Below are 24,378 nucleotides of genomic sequence, written 5' to 3'. Positions count from 1 at the left end.
GATATTTATCTCACCGCAAGTAGTTGTGGCATGATTGATAAGGAAGTTGTGACATATATAGATTATAGTGAATGACAAATAATAAAAAGATGACAATAACTAGATATACATGTGATCGTTAAAAGTAGTTGAAAAAATGGGAAGGGTTAACAAAAAAAAAAAAAAAAAAATTATTGCAAAGTGAGTAGTATATTTTAAAATTAATAACTTGAGTATTTGAAAAAAATTAGAAGTGCTAACAAAATGAATTTTTTTTTATTGCAAAGTGTGTATAATTTGAGATTAATAGTTTGTCCTTGTCTATTTTATGAAAAGAAGAGAAGTGTAGACAAAACATATTTTTCAAAAAAATAAATAAATTAGTATTTACAAAACAAAAGAGCTGGAAAATTTTTTGAGGAAGACTTATGCCCTCTTAGGATTCGAACTCAAATTTCAGCCACGCCACCTAGAGGTGCCCACCGTTCAGGAACCGACGGTTACGGTTCGAAACCACCGGTTCCGGTTTTGGATATTGTTGAACCGGAACCGAACCGCGAGGGTGTTTCGCGGTTACGGTTCCAGTTCCAAAACCGCCTGTTTTTGGTGGTTGTTTTACGGTTTTTCACGGTTCCGAACCGTCGATTTTTTGCGGTTCCGGTCTGGAATCATCTGGAACCGACGGTTCCGGCACGGTTTCGGTTCAAAAAATTTTGAACCTGAACCGAACCACAGTTCAAAAATTATCGATTTCGGTTCGAGTAAATTCTCACGGTTTCGGTTTCGGTTTTAACCGCTGGTTCGGTAAACCTTGGGCAGGTCTAACACCACCCCGTTATAAAGATACAAAAGTTGGGATTCCATAGAACCCCAAGGCTCCATGTAAGTCCACCTATGCCTTGTCCTATAAAATTGACACTATCTCCATTTTGGTCTATCCCATGAAAATAGTCTAATTCTATTTTTTTTTAACTTTTCTCTATCCAATGAGTGGAGTCTATTATCCACCAATAATACTTTAATAATTTTTTTCCTTCCATCTCTTTCATATTTTACCAATTTTGTAGTATTCTTTTTTAATAATACTATTATTCTTGACTTTTAACAGTTTAATATACTCTTGTGTTCTATTAAAAATGATAGTACTACATTTTATAAAATGGAAATAACATTATCTCCACTTAATTAAACAAAACAACCAGACATAATATTTTGAAAAGCAATTATACTACACATATGCTATAAAATGGAAATAACACTATTTCCACCTAACTAAACAAAACAACCGGACATAAAATTTTAAAAAGCAATTAAACTACACATATGCTAAACTCTTAGTATTACTCCATTTCTCTACCTAACATTATTGAATTTTTTATAAATGAGCATTAAAAGAGATAATTAATTATTTAATAATAAATGTGCTGGCATTTTAATTTGAAAAGAATGTGTTGGCAACTTATCATTAATAACTAACATATGTATAATCTAAAACCAGTTAATTTGTACCTGAAGTTACTGTACCCTCCATGTTCCTTGTGATTAATTAGATGTCGATGCGGCAAAGTACATTGATCGATATTTAATCAATGTACTATAAAAAATTAAATCATAAACTACTAATTATAGAATGACCAATAAAAATTAATTATGTTTTAAATTACAAAATTTAGAAGTATATTGCTTGTAATATTTGCTAGTACATACCTCTAAAAATCCCAAAAGCATACTACATCACTACTTACAGGATTAATTATTAAATCTAAATTGTTTTGCAGATTAGCGTAGTAGTTAAATTATTAAAAGTAAAAAAATAACAATAAAACTACGCAGCAATATTATGACTGGCACACAAGCTTATTTTAAAAATTGCATAAAATTTTTAATTTGAATAAGGATTATAGATAGCCACTTAAGAGATTTTAACGTTAAAAATGATGATCTTAATAACTGATTTCCAGATATAGTGGAGATGATATCTATGAATATAACAAACACCAACTTATATCAATCTCGTATAAACATTATATATATGCAACGGAGACCGTCTCAAAAATTCTTGGAACTCATAACCCTGTTTTCAATTATCAAAAAAATCTTTTCATCTCAACAATGAATCGATTATTACTCATCGCTTTTCTGCTAATATTCTCCCAATATTCCAGCAAAGCACATTCTACTCAAGGCCCTTCTCCGCCTCCATCCGAAGCCGCCAGCCACGCGCCGTCCCCGGCCGCCCATTCTCCGGCACCTTCAAAGGCCGTCGCCGGCGCGCCGTCCCCGGTCAACTCAAAAGGCGAGACCCACGCGCTGAGTCCGTCCACCTCACCGCCACCTAGCAATACCAGCCCGCCTGCTCCACCGTCGCTATCTCCCCCAACCGCTTATCCACCGCTTCCGAGCCCATCACGTCCGTTGAGGAGCAACGCTACCGTGTTAACACCTTCGCCGGCGCCGTCTAGTGCCCCAGCACCTGCTGCTGGCCTACCTTCGTCCCATAGTAGTTCGCCCGCGGGTTCGACTCATCGTGGCCCCGTCATTATCGATTACTCCTCCGCCAACTCTTTGTACGCCGCCGCCTCTCTCCTTCTTACCGCCATCGCTCTATCGGCCTTATAATCACGTTCATCTATTACTAGTATTTTTTTAACTAATGAGATTTTTGTAATTATTTCATATGCATCAATTCTTGCTTTTTTATTGTTTATTTTTCGCTTCAATTTTGTAGTTTGAATTTGATTTGATTTTGTTTCTAAATATATTATCCATCGTTTCCAATTTTGTTGTAGTGCATGTGTGATGCAAATCGATATTAAATAGTAAGTAACATGAGAAATATCAAACAAAAAGTTTGTACTCTATTTGATGATAAATTGTTCCCTTCCAAATCTCTCTTATTTTGATTTGAACTCTTAAAACATTTAAGAGCTATCAAGAATACAAGTAGAAAAAAAGAAAAATAAAAGAAAGAAGAAGAATACTAGCAGGGTTTGCCAATTCTGCAATTGACAACTCCAGCAGCCGGTATTATACTAGTCAAAAGCGAAGCTGGTCTTGCAACCATGCTCGATGCTTTAGCGTAGGTCGCCGCTGTTGCATTTCCAGAAGCTATGAATCGCGCTCCATTCAACAAAAGATCTCCCTCCGATCTCCAATTCCAGCTCTTCCACTCCTCATCTCCCGGGCTGCTTTCCCTTTTCGTCACCTGAATTCACCCCATGTGCGTGTGAGTTAAAAGCCTGCTTTGCCAACAATAAAAAATATATATACTTGCCTCTTTTGTATGATCGTCGTCTGCTGCGATGAACACATTACCCTGGCTATTGATCGTCGGGTTAGCACTTCCCCCGATCGCGTACATCTCCCACCCAGTGTATACATTGTTCACAACATGAAAGTAGCCATGCCTACACCTTCATTACCAAAAACCATTGTTTTTATTTTTAAAATGATCAATAATAATTTTCCATCTACCTCGAATCCCAAGTTAGTTAGTTAGTTACCTGGGCATTCTTTGAACCAGACCTTCCCCAAAGTAGTTAAAAGCAATGGTGACTTGCATCTTCTTATCTGCTACATAATCATCGCTATGTCCCATAAGCATCACTTCATTGTGGCGAAACATGTAGTTGTTGGAGACCGTGATGGCCGTGGATCCGGAGACTATGTCGATGAGTCCGTCGTGGCAGTGCGAGAGGGTGCAGTGGTCAATCCACACGTCGCGGGCTCCAAATATCGAGATCCCGTCCCCGTCAGAGATGCCCCGCAGCTCGTAGTGCTGCGGGCCGTCCGTCACCACGGCGTTCCCGCCCTGGACACAGTCGTGTATGTAAATACCGTGAATGATAATGTTAGTCACACCTTGTATTGTTATGCACGGACCGTTGGCCATCTCGATGTTGAACCCTCTCCCGTCGATGGTCTTGTACGAGTTCATCATCAGCTCCTCCTTCAGGGTGATGCTCATGTCGCGCTCGAAGATTATCCAAAGGGGCTCGTTCTGGATCACCGCGTGCCTCAGCATCCCCTGCCTCGGCTCCCTCGGGTCGTCCTCCTCGGTCGTCACCACGTAAAACTCCCCGTCCCGCCCCCCGATCGCGTCGCGCCCGAACCCGATCCCGCAGTCTGCTAGCACTTTTCGATTCGTCTCCCAGTCTGGGTCGCACCGCCAGCAGTCGTCGATCGGGTTGCCTGTCCTGCACGTGGCCGACCCTGCCCCTGCCCCTTCTGTCATGTTCTTCATTGATCTCCTGCAATTTAATAAGACTAAGACTGATCAAAATTTGACTAAATTTCATGATTTAAATGACTATTTTAACCCTGAAATTGAAAGTTGGGCAAAGGGGCGTACCATCGGGAAGGTTGAGACGCGTCATGCATCACCGGCCGTGCGGAAAATGTGGAAGCATGCGAGAGCAGGGTAAGGCACACGAGTAACAAGACTATTGACATTGTTACTTAGCTTGGACAGAGCAAATGGAGTTAGGTGGCTTATATTATGCTCAAATTTTGAGATTATTAATAAAGGTGTGGCAATAAATTGGGAGTCACAATAGTTGTTGGAATTCATGACATATAAACTCGCCGTTGCCAAAGCTGTTGAATGTACGATTTGAAGCACTTGATAATGAGATTAGAGAGAATATAACAAAAAAGATTCAAATTATTGAAGTAGTTTGCACCAATAGGAGAATTGCAAAGTACTAACAGTAGTGGACTGCGCAATAGAGAGGATAAGATGGACCAATTCATCTCATCCATCATTTTCCTTTAATTCCTTTTACTACTCCTCAATTAATTCCTTTAATACTTTCACGTTTTCAATTAAATGCTCAGCAACTACATTACGGTCAGCAAATTTATTTATGGAGGGAGTTTCTTAATTTAGGATACCTTTAGATTTTTTAAATTTTTGGGTAGTGGTGATGCTCTAGCTTTTTCTGGAACGAGATCTAGCGATGGTTAAATATAGAGATTGGAGAAGAATCCGAATTGATGTTTTACGGGTATGTGATCTTCATGTTTAATGGAGTAACAAAATATAGGATATGTACGAGCACACACCTAAAATAATAATGAATTAGTTAAGGATGTGTTTAATTAGTATAATGAAACTGAAATTATGTTAGTAGTTGTAATTTTTTTGAACTGAATTTGAATTACATATTTGAATTAAATTTTAAATTATTTATTTTTTAAAAATTAAGTATTTCATCATTGTACTTTAATTTCATACTCTTTATTTAATAAATAATAGTAGGAGTAATCAATAGTTGACATTTATTTTTAATTGAATATATTTATAACTTGTTTCTTATATATACTACGAAACTATATTGTGTACGAGTGCATGTGATATGTGTCCTAAGAGCATTATTGTGTATCATACATGTTCGTGTGTGCCGTGAGTGCAATGATGTGTGCAGTGTTGTGTATTGTGTATGTTTGTGTGTGTGTTGTGTGCATTGTGTGTATGTTTGTACATTATCTTTTGGGAGACAATTTTAAATATATACTCTGACCATATATTTAAAATAATAGAATTGGAGTTTGAATTGAAATTCAATACTAATCTCAAACAGGAAATTTTAAATTGAAAATTTCAATTCTAAATTCCACAATTCATAATACCAAATTTACGCTTAAAGCTGCTCAAGAAAACTAGGAAAACCTTTTGCCTGTCCCAGTTGAAAAGTTAGTTTTATGCATAAATTTCCGGATCGCAGCAGACCAAGACACATCCCTAAATTCTAAACTCTAATTTATCTAATTTATCTTTATAGTAGTACATATATGTAATTTTTTATTTTAAAGTTTAATTGGTACTTTTAATAATTCGATCAAGTGGTCATATCTTGATATCTCGGAAAGAGAAAATGTCATCAAGGTGAAATAAGTTACTGTAGTTTAATTAAACTTACAATTGAGATTAATAATGGCGACGTAGACACTAAAAAAATTTAGTAATCTTTTAAAGACACAAACATGATTTTTGAAACTTAATTATTAACGTTTGGAAATTTTTAAAAATAACTACTCATAATTTACGATACAAAAGAAAATGTTCCTAAGTTAAGGACAAATTTCTTAATCTTTTATTTTTTAGAATGCATCTATTTGTGTCTCTAATTTTCGCTGTGACACTAATAAAAAAACACTTTATGAAATATTAATGGTATAACTGGACATAAATTAGCATCCTTAATAACAGTAAAAAACTGTCCTTATTTGATTTTTTTTTTATTGTAGTGAGATCAATATCAATGCTCCAACTAGCTCACGCGAATATAATACGATGCCGTTGCTAGTCATTGCTCCTTTTTCATGTGCTTGGCCCCAACTTTTGTCACATTTAATCTAACTTGTAGGGCAGCCTAATAAAGGTGCACATACTAATATATGGCCCATTCAAAGATGATGAATAGCTGCAGCCTGTCAATGCCAAAGTTGTAATAAAACAATCTTCCATTGAGTAGTTTCTATTAATTTAAATCATATTATTGTTATAAAGTAGTCATAAACCTTCATGCCCCATACCAATACACACAACCACATCAACGCATATTTAGTGGAGTACTAAATTAGACATGGCAAGTTCTTGAATAGCAGGAACAATCAACTAAATGAAAATAGAATATAATCACAATAATTAATTAAGGCAAAGATTTAATCGTAACATAGAAAACCCCTAAGTTCCATTCTACAAATCTAACTGTTGTGATTTTTCAGAGTATAAAAACACAAGCCAGAAACGAAAACTGTAAAAACACTGTATGCAAAAGTATAAACATACTCCTGCAACAATGGAGTAATACGGAGTAATATATTGGAAGTTGAAGAACCACCTTAAATTTGATTTGAGGTGCTAGTTTCAATTATCCAATTTTATAAAAAAATTTCTTAAGCTTTAGGGATCATAAATAAACTTCTTAAGCTTTAGGGGTTGTGTTGGGTTTTCACTCTCCCATAATTGGTCATTAATCAGAGAATGATAAACTTAGAATAAGCTGATAATGTTTGAATCGTGGTCCGGTCAATGCAATTGGACCGGGTCGTACAAAGCGCGTATTATTTAATTTTTAAATATTTAAATAATTTATAATCGATCTACGCCCCGAGTAGATAATTGTGGTATATTCACTTTCTCTATACCAATTCCCGGTGAGTGAGAAATAATATATTAAAAGCATGTCATGCTATATAGAGATAATGAAATTAATTAATTAATTAATCTATTTTGATACGTAGACAAAGCAACGTGGCAAATTAGCACACGGAGAAAGCTTCGTAGAATGTGTTCACATTGATCGAGTCGTCCAGATACATTTCTGGAATGAATAACTACGTGAGAGGTGTCCAGATACATCCGTCCAGGTTCATACTCCATGATTGGCGTTTGTAACGTTTGTTACCGCCGACCGTTACAATTAGCCTTGATGGCTGCTTCGACTCCACCTCCACATGCATTGGACTTGGCCTATAACTAAGCATATCATTTGCATAGCTCTCTCCCCCTCTCTCCGTCGAAGCTCTGCTCTCGCCATCATCCAGTTCGCCGGAGCTTGTTCCGTCTGCCGTGCTGCAACGAACAAAACAAAGCCGTTTTATCTTTGAGGAAGGCACGGCAATCCGAAAGCACTACCGGGGCGTATCTCGTCTTGCGGAGAGAGGACTCCTACATCGTCTTACAAATTACATCTATGGTTTATAGTTTCTTATTTGTATTTTCATTTCAGTTTATTTATATTTAATTTCTCCCAATCTTTATTTAGTTGTATTATGTCCAATTAGTGTATCTTTGTATCACATTAATCAAAGAAAACAAACAGATAATATCTCATATACTCCATTAACTAACTTATCACCCTAAAAGCTGCCAAGTAAAAGGAATAATAAGGATAAATTATAAGGAAATATCGAGTGATTTTAAGGAAATTCATAACTACCATATAAACAATTGATTTTTTTAATTAAATTAAATAACTTTGAAATTTCACAAGAAAACATTAAACCACTAAATTATCAAATCTAATTCCTAATAATCGGTTTTGTTATTATATAGATACTACTAATTATTTTTTTATTACAACAGTATAGTATAGGGGTATAATTGTATGCATGTGTGTTCGATGATATTGACTGCTTCAAAGCCAACAACTATATGCTTGTTTCTGAATGCACATGCATTTGGCAATTTCAACTAACGTGGATATTGTTGGAATCGTGTGCCCGGTCAAAGGGTTTTGACCAAGAATAAATGCGATGAGACATTTAATTTTATGAAATTAAATGACATAACGTCGATCTACGTCGGAGTAGATGACCATTGCATATTCTTTTTTTCAAATCCGATTCCCGGTGTGAGAAATAATGGATTAAAATTCATAAAAAATGCGAGCTATAAATAAACTATGGTAAAAGCTAAGGGATTAATTAAAAGTGTATTAACCTTATTAAATTAGTATTCCCTCCGTTTCACCGAAGATGACCTACTTTCAGTTTTAGTTTGTCTCACTCAAGATGACCCATTACTAAAAATAGAAACTTTGTTATCTATGCTTTATTCCTTCTTTCTTACTTTATTCTCCCCACCTAAACACAATATAAAACTTCGTAAAATCTCATATCGTCCAAGGAAGGGGTCATCTTCTTGGGACGGATGGAGTATTTAATAAGAAGAGTTATTACATGTAATTATTATAGTGGACTAATATGGGCTGTATAGCCCATATAGGCGGGCCGCAAATAGTGTTTGACCCTCTATTTTTGATAAAAATATGAAAGATAGGTGAGTGAAACTAGCCTTTAAATGCGTGCTAAAAATAAATATATAATCACAGACTGATCAAGTAGACCAGCTAGACCAATCCACGTCCGTGCATGTGCATGGAAAGTACGTGAACTGACCAAGCAGACCCTATAGACCTATCGACGTTTCGTCGAACGCGTAATCCGAGGCTACTTTCAAAACCTTAACCACACGATACTAGTAAAACTTAGCACAGGAAAGTAAGGATCGAATCCCACAAGGATGCGAGAGACATTTTGGGAGGGTTGGCTTCTGCCACGCTATTTGAGTGGGTTAGGAATTATCTACTTGACTTGAAAGATGAACAGAGGATTCTAACTAGACTGATCAATTTGATTGGAATTGTATGGAAGTATGAACAAACGGCTAACCATGAAAAAGGTGAACGAATATTTAAATCTGCAATAAAATAACAACGAGCACGTGCAGCTAACAACCCAGACTGTAGACTTCCTAAAATAGGCAAGCAAGGTGAAAAAAAAGTAAATGTGGACCATCTTTTCTAAACTGGCTAAGTGGTGGAAAAGCTGAAAAAGTAAAAAGCATGAAGCAAATTCTCAGATCTGATCTCTAACTACCCTCCTACTTCATATTCTCTAAGTAAATAAGCAAATTAGAGAATTTAATGAACGAGCCTTAAGAAAACAGAGGATGCTTCGAACACAACTTAAACGAGAATTTAACGCTAGGAAATATTAGATCTACGCTAACTGACCAACTAGGATGACAGATAACATAAATGAACCATAATCATGCATTCTAAAAGCAGAGCGAACCAGATCTACGAAATCAAACACTAACAAATTAGATCCAAGAGATTCTAAGCAACTAACAATTGCGAAAAACATCCAACAAAACATAAATAAAGCTCAACATCATAAAATTCCACAAAACTTCCATAACAACGAAAATAGAACAATATCCAATGCTTCGAAGGACAATATCCAAATCAAACAGCAAAAATAACTAAGGATTCTTAAGCTAGGATGTTCAAAACACTAAAACTCTTAAAGCACGAAATTAAACGACTAAAATCAAAAGTAAATGATTGTATCTTCACTCCGAAGGGTGGTGGAACAACGGTTTAGATGTTGAAAAGTAGAAACTACGGTGCTCCCCCTTAGAGCCAGGAGGTTGAAAGCATTCTTGCGTGTGGAGTGGACTTTTAGCTATGAACTCTCTCTAAGGATGTGTGTGAGACTGTGTGTAGTATATCGAGAGCCCTCCCCCCCATTCCTTCAATGTTGATCCCTTTATATAGGACGGCTCCAAGCTCCAATCCCTAGGGTATATCATTCATGATTTGACATTTGTACCCTTATAGCAAAGGGTATCTTCGAATTCTCTTTCCTCTGTCCTACTCCTTGCAATGCCTGCTCCTTTTAATAACTCCTCTTGATCAGTTGGACGGCTTTTTGATGCACTTTTTATTAGCACTAAATAAATCTGTAAGGGGGTGTTCGGTTGCCAAGATTAAATCCCATTATTAAATATGTATCATGTTTGGTTCATAAGATTAAACTCTACAACTTAATCCTAGATGGATAGTCTCATGATAATTAGTCATAGCCTCCCCCTCCAACTAAAATAATCCCACAACTTAATCCTAGATGGATAGTCTCATGATTATTAGTCATGACAACCGAACGCCACCTAAGTATACAAAGTATGTATAGTATAACTAAAGGTCAGTACCGGATATCGAACACAGGAAAAACAATCACAGATAAAAACTGTAAAAAGAAAAAAAAGGTTTTGGGTTTTTGAAAATAAAAATTGTAAAAAGAAAGCAAATAACGATTGCAGATAAAAACACAGAGAAAAATCAATTGAGATAAGGAAATTCCAAGGATGTGCTTTTACAGTTATGCTATACAAATTCTAACTACAACACCCTAGCACAGTTCACACTTCACAAAGACGAGTCATAAATATATTGTTCATGCAGCACAAAGTGAATTATAGACACTAGGGGCGTCAATCCTAGATTAATAACTCCTAAAAGCTCCTAAGGCTCTTGATGTTCTCGCTCTCAATTAACAGTGTCGTTTTAAAGGAAGTTAATTATAACGTCAACTAAGCTCTTCTAACTCGCAAACCTCCTCTCATGATTATGTTGCAAGTTAAGAGATCATCACAGAATGTGTCACTCAAACATGAGCAATTATCCAACACTTAGAATAGAAGCAAAACAATGAACAAAACAAATATTAAACAAATAGGAATTGTATAACCAAAGTCGTTACTAACACATCCCTAGAATTCTATAAGTTTAGTTACACATAATTGAATAAGCTGAAAATATAGTTTATAGGGAAAACAAAGAAAACATAATAACTAAATGATATAACCCAAAGGTTGAATCATCAAATGCGTGATCTTCTCTTGAATTCTTCTTCAAACACTTTGAACTTGATGAACAATGGAAGAACTCTAAAAAATACTTTAAACTCTGGAAAATATGCAGCAAAAAGGATCTCTTTTGATAATGCTTGAGGGAGTATTTATAAACTTATTTTCGTGCTCCATAATTATGATAAATATTCAGCATAGTATGGTAAATCTTGGAGATAAAGTATGTATACAGAAGGTTAACATCTATGTTTTATTCCTCTTGGAATATAACTAGGCAGAGAAAACACGATTTCAAATAATAAGATAACTTAAATTTACCACTCCATCAATCTCATTCTCCCCTTTCCTGTGGCCGCTACATAGAACTACATTGGCTTTTTCGTTTACTTACTCCAATCCCTTTAGAAGATGTTTAGTTTGGAAGTTATATTTCGGGATTAAATATGTACTTTCTTTATTTTAGAAAGTTTGTCACATTTTTTCAATTCGTCCGTACCACAAAATTTGTCACATTTCACATTTTACCATTTTTAGTAGTGGATCTCATATTCCACTAACTTATTCTTACTCACATTTTATTATAAAACTAATATATAAAAGTAGGACTCACATTCCACTAATTTGTTCAACTCATTTCCCCTTATATTTCTTAAAACTCATACCCGATCAAAGTGTGAAAAAATTTGTGGAATGAAGGGAGTATTGTATTTGGTTTATAAGATTAATCTCACAACTTAATCCTAAATAAATAATTATATGATAATTAATCATAAACATCTCTTCCACATAAAATAATCTCATAACAAATTCTCGGGCTACATATCTTAATTAGTTTATCTAACAAACTGAACGACCACTTATAAGTTTTTCAAACAGATTGCTAGCGGCAATACCCCCTTTTCCCTACCATTCTTTGCTAGCGGCAATACCCCTTTTTTCCTACTCCCTCCGTCCCCGATTAGGAGTCACAGTTTGACCGGGCACGGGTTTTAAGAAATGTAAAGAAAAGTTGGTTGAAAAAGTTAGTAGAATGTGGGACCCACCTTTTATATTGGTTTTATAATAAAATGTGAGTGAAGTGAGTTAGTGGAATGTGGGACCTATTTACCATTTATGGTAAAAATGAAGTGTGACTCTTAATTTGGAAAGGACCGAAATGGAAAAGTGTGACTATTAATGGAGGACGGAGGGAGTACTATTCTTTGCCAACTTTTCTGAAATATTTTTCTTCAGGTACAAATTCTATATCAGATTAGTGATTGGTTATTTATGAATAGTAGTAGTACTAATGGATAGAGCAAAAAATAAAAATTAAACATTTGCACATGGAGTTATAATAATAGGGGTGTTAGGGTGCCATCACCTCTTAAAATAACACCATATCACCATTCCTAGCCAATTATTTGTACACGTGGACGAATAATAAACTGCCAGGTGGCAAAAAAAAATCTAAAAAAAGACGGCCAACAATATTTTGTACACTATACAACAATTTTTCTTGGTCAGCAATATCCAACACGCTATACAACAATCTATAGATTGTTGTGTAGCGTTTATAATTTTTTGTATAAGTGGTGTCACAGTGTCACTTTAAGAGGAATTGTCATTTTAACACAAACCTATAATCATATCCACTCTTACATAGTAAATTATTAAATTAGTTAAGCCGTATTTTTTTTTTGTTATACCAAATTAATTAAGTTATTTCGGTTTTTTCAAAAACTTTATCTTTTCCATGTTTTATTCTCTCGTCATCTTTATTACTTTATTTTCTTTCTTAGCTTACTCTCTTCACTCTAACATTTAATGCATTCCTTCCTTAAATCTTATATTCAAAAGAATGTGTCAACTATCTTGATATAGAGAGAGTATATCCTTTCAAATTTATAACATATATTACTCCCTTTGTCCCATTAGAAATAAAACATTTTCCTTTTTAGTTTGTCCCATTAAAAATGAAACGTTTCCTAGAATAGAAACATCTCTATCTCTACATTTTCATCCCTATTACTTTACTCTCTCTTCATTAACTCACAAAGCAACACTAAATAAAAATCCGTGCCGATTTCTAAATGTTGCGTATTTAATAGGACAGAGAGAGTAATTATCAAGAGGCTAATAGATGGAAACTACACAAACTATAAACCAATTCAGGTATTTACGACTAAATTTGAACGTCATCTGGCAAAATAGATTACACGGATAAACTGGAAATGGGAATACAAATTGAAACTTTAAACGCAATGATATAAGCCAAGTCGAGAAGTTCTCTTTTTGTAATATGAGTAATGCACTAGTGTTAGCACTACATCAACTTGCAAGTATACAAAGCAGAAATAGTATAGCTAAGAGTAAGCACATGATATCGAACACAGTGAATACGGTTACAGACTGGCTATGTAAAACTAGACTTCTTTCACTATTTGGAGATACGGTTTGAGATTGGTTTGAATGCTAAAATAGTAAATAAAACAATTAAAAGAAAGCAAGTTAGCAATTGCATATTAATCACGAGAGTAAAATAGATAGAGACAAGAGAATTTTGGGGATGTGCTTTCACAGTTATGGTTAATAGAAATTCCAACTACAACACCCTAATATAGTTCATGCTTAACTAGAACGAGTCACATATGTATTGCCCATGCACCACAAAGTAGATTATACACTACAATTGTCAATTTTAGATTAACAACTCCAAAAAACTCAATTAGACTCTCAAGTTGTCATCACTCTTAATTAAAAAAAGTATAGTTTTAAGGGAATTAATTAAAAGTATCTTTGGGTCAAATACAGAAGAGTTAGGGTGTGATTATGTAATTGGATGAACTGTTAATTAGTAGACTAACTTGTGAAATCAATAACCCTGGAATTTCATTCAGCTCTTGTTAAAGGAGTACTATTATTTATTTTTATGCGTTGTTTTATTTACTTTATTAATTTCTGTCCAATTCAATTAATTGAATCAAAACTCTCGTGTTTCTAGATAGTATATGACGCTTAGTAAGATAAACAGTTGCAATTTTATTCTTTGTGTTCGATATCCTTGTACTTACCTTCAGTTATCTAATTTTTCTCCCACTTTTCTTAACAAAGTCAAACAATTTCTCAAAGCATGCACGGGTAAAAAGTGGAACAATATAATGAGGATCGAATGAAGTACATCTTAATCTTTTACTTTTCGAAGACACTTTTATTTGCGTTTCATACTCCATTCTCCCATAAAAGATGTCTCACTTTCCTTTTAGTTTGTCATACTAAAGATGTCACATTTCATTGATAGAAAAAGTTTCTCCTCACTATAATATAAATATTGCATTTTCTCTTTCCACCTAACACACAAAATTAAACCTTTTAAAATCTCTTGCCGTCCTACAAATGTGATATCTGATATCTTTTGTGGACGAAGATAGTACTTTTAGTTGAAATACCAAAAATATTAATGCTTTTCGAATTGCGGTATATGGATACATAAAATTAACGTTCTTAATTGAATAAAAAACTATCATCGGCTTTTTTAATGAATACAGAATAAATAATTTATAATTTAAGGCTTTTTTAATGAATACAGAATAAATAATTTATAATTTAATTCTTCATTTTGTTAATCAGATTAAGAACACAAGATCTAATTCTTCATTTCTTTAATAACAATATTTGGATAATATTGTATCAAGTATTAACAATTGATCACATTCTGTTACTACAACGTTAACAGTTGATCACATTCGAACATAAAATTCCAACCATTTTGTCTTCACTCCCCGTAAAACTCTCTCCGCCGCGATGAAGCTCCACCACGCCGCCGCTACTCTCATAACCCTCTCCCTTTTCCTACTCCCTTCCACCACCACTGCCCACAACATCACCGGCATCCTCGCCAAATACCCCGACTTCTCCAACTTCAACAACTATCTAACCGCAACGCTCCTCTCGCCGGAGATCCAACGCCGCGACACAATCACCGTCTGCGCCATCGACAACGCCGCCATGGACCGCTTCCTCTCCAACGACCTCACCCTCGGCGCCATCAAGAACGTCCTCTCCCTCCACATCCTCCTCGACTTCTTCGACGCCGAGAAGCTCCTCCTCCTCCCCAACGGCACCGCCCAATCCCCCACCCTGTCCCCGCCCCCCGCCTCCGTCCAGATCACCAACCTCAACGGCGGAAACGTTGCCTTCTCCCCGAAAGACGCCCCCGCCGCAACATTCGTTAAGTCCGTCGAGGCCATGCCGCACAACTTATCCGTTATACAGATCTCCTCCGCCTTGTTTGTCTCACCCGAAGCGAGGGCCGCGGTCCCGGCCCCAGCCCCTGCTCCGAGCGAGGCCAATCTCACGGCCGCCATGTCGGCCCACGGCTGCAGCGTGTTTGCCGCCTTGCTGGTCTCCAGCGTGGAGGCGGAGCAGGCTTTCGAGGCGAACAATGTGACTGGATTAACGGTGTTCTGCCCGGTTGACGAGGCCATGATCGGCTTCATCCCGATATTCGAGAACCTGACGGACGACGGGAAGGAGGCGCTGCTTGAGTATCACGGGATAGGGTTCTACGCGTCGTTCTCCGGCCTGCGATCGAGCAACGGAGAGACGAGCACTTTGGCAACTGACGGAGCGACAAAGCAGTTCAGGCTTAACGTGGTGAATGACGGAGATGACGTCACGATCAAGACGCCGATGGTGACGGCAAAGATCGTCGGTACCGTGTTGGATAAGGATCCGGTGGCCATATTTCAGCTGGATAAGGTTTTGATGCCATTGGAGGTGTTCAGGTCGCCGGCTCTGGCGCCTTCTCCGGCGACCGGGGACTATTCGCACCCGGTGTCAGATGCTCCGGCGGAATCTCCGGCCGACGGTTTCCGTCGGAAATCCAATGGCGCTGCGGCTAGATTGATCAGTGATGGCGTGATTTTGAGCCTCGGTTTAGTATTCATATTACTACAGTTTTGAGGTTTCTTATTTCTGCATTCATTTTCATTTTTGCAATTTGGATTTTTTGTTTTGGGCTTTTTGTGTGAAATATACTTTGGCAATTTTACATGGATGTATCATGTATGGAGTAGTACTCATTTGCTCTATTTGTTACAGATTTGTTGGATTTCTTATTGTTTTAGGAAAATGCAGGTTTTACCTTTCATTTCTTTTCTTTTTACCATAAAGAAATCGAGAAAATCGGATCTCTGGGGCACTCTACTACTACAATAACGAAAATGTACCCATTTTGTTATTTTTTCCATCTATGGGAAAAACGCCAACGGCGTTGGCGTGTTATTAAGGGAAAACGCCATCTAAAGCGGCGTTTTGCAATTTAATTTTGATTTTATTAAAATACACTGTGGATTATAACCCGTCATTCTGGTTGGCGTGTTTATGTAAAAAACGCCATTGACAAAGACGTTTATAAGCAATTATTGGAAAAAAAAAATAATACGTTATTTTTATTTATAGACGCCGACTCGGTTGGTGTGTTTAAAAAAAAATTAAAATTTAGAAACGCCGATGCCATTGGCGTTTTTTGGCAGAATGAATTATACCAGCTTCTCCTCCCCCAAATCGCGAAACCCTCCTCCCCAAATCGCGAAAACGCGAAACCCTCCTCCCCAAATCGCGAAAACTCACACACAACTGCTGTTTCTCGGTGATTTCGCCCTCCCTCCATCAATTGCATCAACAAGGAGTGAATTGGTGTCATTCTTACCCATATATGATACATTTTTAGGTTAGTATGCTTGTTTGAATGACATTATTGTTGATTAATAGTTGAGATATTGGTATTTAGTTAGGGTATAAATTTGATTAAAAACCAAATTGGGCAACTTAATTGTGTAGGTGGAAAATTATGGTTATATAGGCTGCTTTGACATGAGTATGATATTGGGTTTAAATGGAAGCGCTAGAGAAATAAACAATCACCTACTTAATCCACTATCAAATTATCCTCTGAACAATTCTAATTCGATAGCATACCAACAATAAAACATTCCTAAACTATGTTAAAGAGACAATAGCCAAGGAAAGAACAACACTACATTATTAGCCAAAAACATAGTGTATAAACATTAAGCACATTGTTAGTAACAAACACATGAGTTCAAAGGTGTAGAAACATCTATACAAAGCCTGGATTACAACTTGGAGCAACATAGAGAGTTTAGCCTAAACACATGGTGGAATTTGCAACAAAAACCATAGGAAACATGCTCTCGTTGAGTGGAATTGGGATTTGGAGACGGATCGTCGGAATGTTGGCCGAAATTTATTCCTTTTCTTCTTCCTCCTCTCTTTTTCTCTTTTCCTCTCATTTTTCTCGTGTCTGAATATGTCTGAATATCTTCCAAAACCGCCCCGGAAACCAATTTGAAACCTAAAATTCGGCAGTTTTCGAGAAAAACGCCCGACCGGGCAAAATGGTGCCAACCCGGGCGTTTTTGATGCTGACCCGGGCGTTTCCACTGTCCCCGGGCGTTTTTAATGCTGAAAACGCCCGACCCGGGCGTTTTTGCCGGTTTTGACTGCTTCGCGCAACATTCGTCAAATGGTCATAACTTCTTCATCCGAGCTCCGATTGAGGCGTGCAATATACCCACGCGAAGCTATTTCAAAGACGAAGATAATGGTGGTAAGATCAAAGAATTTGAACACCATATTGATAGGCAACAAACAGTTTCAATCAGACCCTACTCCACATGTACATCTATCAACTAATATATAATAATCAAACCTTAATGATCAATTGATAGATGATTTAAATATACAAAATAGGAGAAAACTTGGAGTATAATTAGTATCATTTGATTCACATCAGCATCAAATCCAACGGCAATAAGAATTTTACCTCGACATCGTCCACATAGATGAGTTCCATCAACTGTTAAAACTGGTTTGCATAGTTGAAAAGCCTCCACAGCTGGTCCAAAAGCCCAAAATACGTACTTGAAAACCTTGTTCATACCGCGGCTTAATCTGTCATCGTGCAACCATTCGACAATTGTACCAGGATTTTGTCGCTGCATTTCATTCAAATAAGACGGTAAAACTTTGAATGACCACTCCCAACCACCATATACAAGCTCAATAGCTGTCCTCCGAGCATACCATGCTTTCTTGTAACTAACTTTCACATGAAATCTATTTTCAATATCCGCCACAATAGCTTTTACCTTGTAAGCATGATCGTTTTCTATCTGATGCCGAACACTCAATGCTATCATGGACGACCCGAGATTGGCGTGCCCATCATAATTGCGATCCCCCATACAAGTATGAGCAGTGGTAAACACTCTAATTTGCCAGTGTTCATCATGCTTTCTCAATGTTGCTCGACACTCCCACAAATATTTCGGTAATGACTTATCTTCCGGATTTCCTTGTGGGTAATTACAAACCGCATGCCATCTCTTTCCTTTACTTTCAGCAACTGTATATTGTCGGATTTTTTTCAAATGCCAAAAAGTAACGGCGGTCTTCAATTCTAACTTCGTTCTAAATTTGGAATGCAAACCGACTTTGCTAGGATCCTTTTCACTCCAATAATGCACACTAGGATCAGCAGCCTCAAAGTTCTTTGGATCAAAACTATCATATGTACCTGGTAAGGTGCGAAAATAGTTCATTCCACGCTGTGGGAACTGTGGAACTACTCTTCTTCCAGCTGTTGTTTCTCCATCCACTATTTCTTCAACTGCTGTTTCTCCAACTGGATCATCATCTGACGGATCACCATCTGAGTCTGTACTAACAATGTTTACATCTTCTGAATCATAAGGTGATGGTGGATCAAGAAAGTCGGCTTTATCAGGACCTATAATGTCATCAACCACATCACAATTGTCAATGTCCCCTAAACGCACGCCTCCAACATCAAAATCTTGTGTTGCAGCGAAACTTGCTACTTGTGCTCTCGTAGACGTACCAACATCGTAACTTATGACATGATGACTATTTTGTTGAGTAATTGCAGAATGCTCAACAAATAATTCAATTTGACCTCCTTTAGCCATACTCTCACTGAACATTAGTGGCATGCATACTTCTTCTAGTAGAGTACCTATAAACGTGACTGCAGATCCAACGCATATGGTACGTTTCCATATTATTTGAACTTTGTTTTCAAGTATGTTTATACCCATCCTTTCACAAATTGAATCCACAAGCTCATTGTAGGATATACATTTGTCCAACATAATGAATCCTGATGAGAAAGGAGGATCATATGAAATAACTGGTCCGGAAATTATCTTTCCACCCCAATATAAATTGACACACCACGGCATAGTATCTGCAATAACGTAGCACAAAAATAAATATGTATTGTTTTTACACTTATCATTATGTAGAAGAAACTTTATACATCAACAATATTTTTATAATTAACTACACAACAATATATACTATCATAACAATCCATCAAATATTAGTCAATAATTATGTATACTAACCGAATAGGAGGACTAATGAGTGGAAGAGTAGACCAAAATCAAAATCTTCTCTCTCAAATCGCCGATTGAGTCAACCCGGGTAAGGTTTTCGCGCAACTGAATGTTTTTTCGCATTTGGGATGGGTAAAGCATTAGGGTTCGTCATTTTGGGGAAAGACTGGACTGATATCTGTGTCAACGATAAGGCGCCAACATTGTTGGCGTTTTAAGTTAAAAACGCCACCAACAATGGCGTTTTAACCATGTATTTTCTTTTAAGCATATGATTTATTTTAGCCGAAATTTCCTTAAAGGCGCCGACAGAATATGCGTTTTTGTTAAACACGCCAACTGTATTGGCGTTTTTACAATATATATATATTTTTTTAAATATGATTTATTCTGCTAGAATTCGGCTTAAAAACGCCCACGCAATAGGCGTTTTAATAAACACGCCAATGGCTTTGGCGTTTTTATAATAAAATAGTGTTTAAATTTAATTCAATAAGAAATTGTAAAACGCCGGTTTAGTTGGCGTTTTACCTTAATAACACGCCAACGCCGTTGGCGTTTTTCCCATATATGGAAGAAATATCATAGTGGGTACATTTTCGATATTGTAGTGGTAGAGTCCCCCACACATCCAATTTTCTCTAAAGAAATTAGTATGCTTTGAGCTCCACCAATTAAATCAATAGTAAATGGAGTAATGATAAGTGATAAATTATGTGATAAATACATTTTCTTCTCATAAATATAGAAAATTAGCTTTTACTCCCTCCGTCCCAGATAATTTGGGCACTTTGATCCGACACGGGTTTTAAGAAATCTAATGGAAAGTGAGTTGAAAAAGTTGGTGGGATGTGAGTCTTACTTTTAAAGTATTAGTTTTATAATAAAATGTGAGTAGGAATGCGTTAGTGGAATATGGGGTCCACTACCAAAAATGGTAAAAATGAAATGTGACAAATTATGTGGGACGGTCCGAAATGGAATACTGGGTCGAATTATCTAGAACGGAGGGAATATAAAATAAAGCCACATAATGATGATGCTTATCAGTATACATCCAATGTGGCCGGTGTTCATAAAATCGAATACTTGTCCAGTTAATAGCAAAAGAACATTGTCTGCTCAAAGATAGAAGACAACAAGAAATAACTTTGTGTACTCGTTTGTGGTTCTACAAGAAGATTGGGTGAGAGTGAAAGGTTCAATATGTATGTAGTATCAATCGTGCATTATGACATCATGTATTCATGTAAGAGACAATGTAGTAACTAATTGGGCATATGAAGAAGTCGGTTCTAGATGGAAAGTCATATGTGACAATTTGTTTCAGGTGTTTCGCTTTGATTTTGAGAATTTTTTAGCCGATTTGTTTTTATTAGCGAAGAACAAGCCTTATGATAATTTCAATAAGATCTCATTGAAAAAATTTGGGCATCCACAAACGCATTTCAGCTATGATATTTTTTTAATCTTTAGTTATATGTAGTACATAATTTATGAATGTAAATAATGTAATTTTTGATATTTTATTTACTACAACATATTAAGGAATTCAATTATGTGATTTTCAAATGTTACTTACAAAATAGTTTCGTATTATTGCAAACTAGTATCACACCCTTGCAATATACGACTAGTTTTATTTATTTGCACTAATTTTGAAATATTAATTAATAAAATTGTATAAGTGTCAACATAAACTAATATGAATAAAATGGTCATACATAAACAATCTATACATTTTATTTTTAAAATTATAATTTAATTATGCAAACAATTAATATAACAAACATAATTCTTATTTTTATTTTATTTTATTTTTAAAAAGCCAAGTCATGTAATCCATAAAATTTCACCAAATCAACTTTAAGTTGAAATAATTTTTTTTTAAAAATGAACCAAATTAGATAATATTTGAATTTGATTAAGTGAATCTATCCAAATCTCATACTCCCTCCGTCACAAGATAAGTGACTTGTATTCCTTTTTGGGCAGTCCCACTATAAGTGACCTATTTCCATTTTTAGCAAAAAGTCATCTCTCTTACTTTATTCTCCTCCTACTTTATTCTCTCTTCTCTCCTCTACTTTTCCCTCTCTCATATTTTACTCTCTCCACTTTAAGTTATTTAAATACCATTTCTTAAATCCCGTGCCCAAAAGAAGTAGGTCACTTATCTTGGGACGGAGGGAGTATATTTTTACACCGATCTCTACTCCTATATAAAGTTATAATTACAATTTTCAAGTCTATAACAATTCAACGACGTATTTAATAATGCAAAAATCACTTTCGCCAACCTTCCTGTCACATCCTCGTCTCCTTCCACCTCTGCCCCTCTTCTTCATCATCAACAACATACTCTTCTAGGTTTCCTATTTGGTTTGCCAGCTGTGGAGGCGGTACGACAGAGAAGCGGTGAAGCTAGAGTGTGGCGGCGACTGCGAGTGACTCAACATTTTTTTATTTAAAATCTTTTAAGCGATGTATCTACTTTCTTCTATTAAGAATCATCTTAAACTCATAAGTATTAATGCTCATAAATACTATGCTAAGCTGCTTGAGAACGAATAAATGAGAAAATTAAAATGCTTTTAATTATTATGTGATATCCATCTACAACTCAATAGTCTTTTACATTCAAAAATTAGGGACATAAAGAATTATAGAATTAAACTATCATTAAACAACCATTAAGGTGGTGGTTACAACTTACAAGAAAATGGAAAGCCAAAAGAATCCTCATGTCACGTAAACTATAACAAATATAGTGATCAGGCATTGCAAATAATTATTTAATTAGTTTTTATTATAAGTTTATACTTTTGTACTTGTGCTCACAAATTCTGGCAGATTTGCGAGCAAAATTGCGAGTAAAAAGCTTGTAAACGAATTGTGCTTGCTACACCGCTTGCAGATTTGCGAGCACAATTAATGGTGCATGCATAATTACGTTTTTACGTTTTTATATATGCAAGCACAAAAGAGGTTTCAGCAAATATGCGAGCATGTACTTGCTAAAATGCTTGCAATTTTTGCAATGAGCGAAATGGGTAGCACCCTTCATGCTCGCAAAGTGCTTGCAAAATGACGTTTTGCGAGCATATTTGGTTATTTCAAGCATTTTGGTGCTTGCAAAACAACTTTTTTTAGTGTTTTGTTTATTTTTCTAATTTAATGTTAAAATTAATAATGATACACTTATTATCTTTAAAAATCTTTTCATTTCAACTTCACCTAATTATAACAAAAATAAATAAAACATTTCAAACTTATCCTATATACGTGGCGCGCCATAGGCGTGGCTTGACAAATACCAAATTTAAGGTTCAATTCGAATTGTGGAATTATACTACTTTTATGCTGAATTCAATTTGTATGTTTATGTCGATTTGTATGTTGAATTCGATTTGTATGTTTTCATTTGTGCTACTTGTATGTTTGTGATAAATCCAAGATCAAAGATTGCAAAGATAGAAGAACAATTAGAATTAGTGGAGTTTTGTCAAGTCACTCCTCCGGCGTGCCATGTAGGATAAAATTTATGTCGGAAATCTATCGGGTCGGATGTGAAATTTACACAGTCCAATGAAGTTCATGACTTTTCATGGAACATTAAAGTTCACGGAAAAGAACTAAACTATTTTGAAAATTTTTAGCGGCAATTTGCCCTTATTTTAAGACTTTATGTCAGGATTGAGTATCCAATATGATACGTAATCATTAGAAAACACAAACAAACCAATTTGATATCACGCTATAAATCGATGCAATATGTGATACTCCACCTGTCCCCTTTAAGATACTCTACTATGGATTAAACACAGCAAACGGTGCTGTGGAATGAAACACAATCGTTTTAATACAAATATGAGATTCCTACTTTTATACTTCCTTCTATCCCTGAATATCTTATTCATATTTAAAGGTGCAACAATGCTACTATTGTTTAGTTTGGCAAATTAAAAATATCACGAACTTTACTCGAGTTTGTTATTTTCCATCAAAAAAAAAATATCGGCTATATTAATGGAACGAAGAACAATTTTAGAAGGCATACTAAAAAAACTATCCTCAAAAATTGAACAACTTGAAGCTTTTGAAGTTATTGTCGAGAAATTACGAAAAAAAAATTGTATCATAATATTATTCGCCGTAATTTTTTCGTTGATGAGAAATAACACTCGGATAAAATCCGTAATATTATTTGTCAAGATTAAAATTCACGGGGAAAAATCTAACTTTTTGAAAACTTCATAATATTAGGAGCTTATATTCCAACTTAAAATGGTTACACATTGTCCATCCAATGCAAGAAACTTTTCTAAAAACAAATAAAAGGAGAGAGAATACGAAATGACTAATTAAAACCATCTTCAATCATATCCAAAAAATAAGTTTTGGTGTAAAAATCTTCTCAATCATGCATCAAATTCAAACTCATTTTTAATGTTTTTTTTGTCAAACAACATCAAATATGATGTTACTGCAAAAATGTGTGAGGCAAAAACACAAAAATGGTGTAAATTTTGAATTTAGTATAAATAATTGGAATAAAACTACTTTTTGATATGATATATACTCAAAAATGAGTTTGGATTTGGTGTAAATGATTTGAGATGGTGTAAGTTATAAATTTACATTTAAATTTAAATTTAAATCTACATCAAAATTCTATTCCAGTTGAACCAACGTTTTCTAATTGATTAAAGTACTTATTATTTTAGTTAAATATTCATAATAAATATAAAAAAAGGGACCATAATTGAACCGATTTCTGAAAATGTTTGACTGAATGAGCGCAAGTGTTGA

At 35.6% G+C, this 24,378-nt stretch overlaps 4 protein-coding genes across 4 annotated transcripts; 2 read left to right on the top strand and 2 right to left on the bottom strand.

Annotated features, from left to right (window-relative positions):
- The first annotated feature begins 2,091 nt into the window (after positions 1–2,091).
- On the top strand, positions 2,092–2,598 carry LOC125209590 (vegetative cell wall protein gp1-like). Its single transcript, XM_048109183.1, has one exon. The coding sequence runs from the start codon at positions 2,092–2,094 to the stop codon at positions 2,596–2,598; it is 507 nt and encodes a 168-aa protein (XP_047965140.1).
- A 217-nt stretch (positions 2,599–2,815) lies between these two features.
- On the bottom strand, positions 2,816–4,463 carry LOC125211900 (probable pectate lyase 22). The gene is made up of 4 exons (XM_048111859.1): positions 4,331–4,463; positions 3,483–4,229; positions 3,254–3,392; positions 2,816–3,184 (listed from the first exon to the last, which is right to left on the bottom strand). The coding sequence occupies exons 1-4, from the start codon at positions 4,429–4,431 to the stop codon at positions 2,960–2,962; spliced, it is 1,212 nt and encodes a 403-aa protein (XP_047967816.1). The 5' UTR covers positions 4,432–4,463; the 3' UTR covers positions 2,816–2,959.
- A 10,463-nt stretch (positions 4,464–14,926) lies between these two features.
- Positions 14,927–16,087, top strand: LOC125209589 (fasciclin-like arabinogalactan protein 1). The gene has a single exon (XM_048109182.1). The coding sequence runs from the start codon at positions 14,927–14,929 to the stop codon at positions 16,085–16,087; it is 1,161 nt and encodes a 386-aa protein (XP_047965139.1).
- A 1,159-nt stretch (positions 16,088–17,246) lies between these two features.
- On the bottom strand, positions 17,247–19,137 carry LOC125209588. Its single transcript, XM_048109181.1, has 2 exons — positions 17,973–19,137; positions 17,247–17,257 (listed from the first exon to the last, which is right to left on the bottom strand). Exons 1-2 carry the CDS (start codon positions 19,135–19,137, stop codon positions 17,247–17,249), a joined length of 1,176 nt encoding a protein of 391 aa, XP_047965138.1.
- Between the last annotated feature and the right edge of the window lie 5,241 nt (positions 19,138–24,378).

This window comes from Salvia hispanica, chromosome 3 (genome assembly GCF_023119035.1).
Source record: "Salvia hispanica cultivar TCC Black 2014 chromosome 3, UniMelb_Shisp_WGS_1.0, whole genome shotgun sequence".
NCBI classification, from domain to species: Eukaryota; Viridiplantae; Streptophyta; class Magnoliopsida; order Lamiales; family Lamiaceae; genus Salvia; species Salvia hispanica.
The sequence above is the reverse complement of the archived record's forward strand: the minus strand, read 5'-3'. Positions and strand labels throughout refer to the sequence as shown.

Coding starts and splice junctions, on each gene's coding strand:
- LOC125209590 (XM_048109183.1), top strand. CDS start 2,092: ATGAATCGATTATTACTCATCGCTTTTCTGCTAATATTCTCCCAATAT.
- LOC125211900 (XM_048111859.1), bottom strand. CDS start 4,431: ATGTCAATAGTCTTGTTACTCGTGTGCCTTACCCTGCTCTCGCATGCT. Junction 3,393..3,482: donor CTGGTTCAAAGAATGCCCAG/GTAACTAACTAA, acceptor TTGGTAATGAAG/GTGTAGGCATGGCTACTTTC. Junction 3,185..3,253: donor ACGACGATCATACAAAAGAG/GCAAGTATATAT, acceptor GGGTGAATTCAG/GTGACGAAAAGGGAAAGCAG.
- LOC125209588 (XM_048109181.1), bottom strand. CDS start 19,137: ATGGCTAAAGGAGGTCAAATTGAATTATTTGTTGAGCATTCTGCAATT.
- LOC125209589 (XM_048109182.1), top strand. CDS start 14,927: ATGAAGCTCCACCACGCCGCCGCTACTCTCATAACCCTCTCCCTTTTC.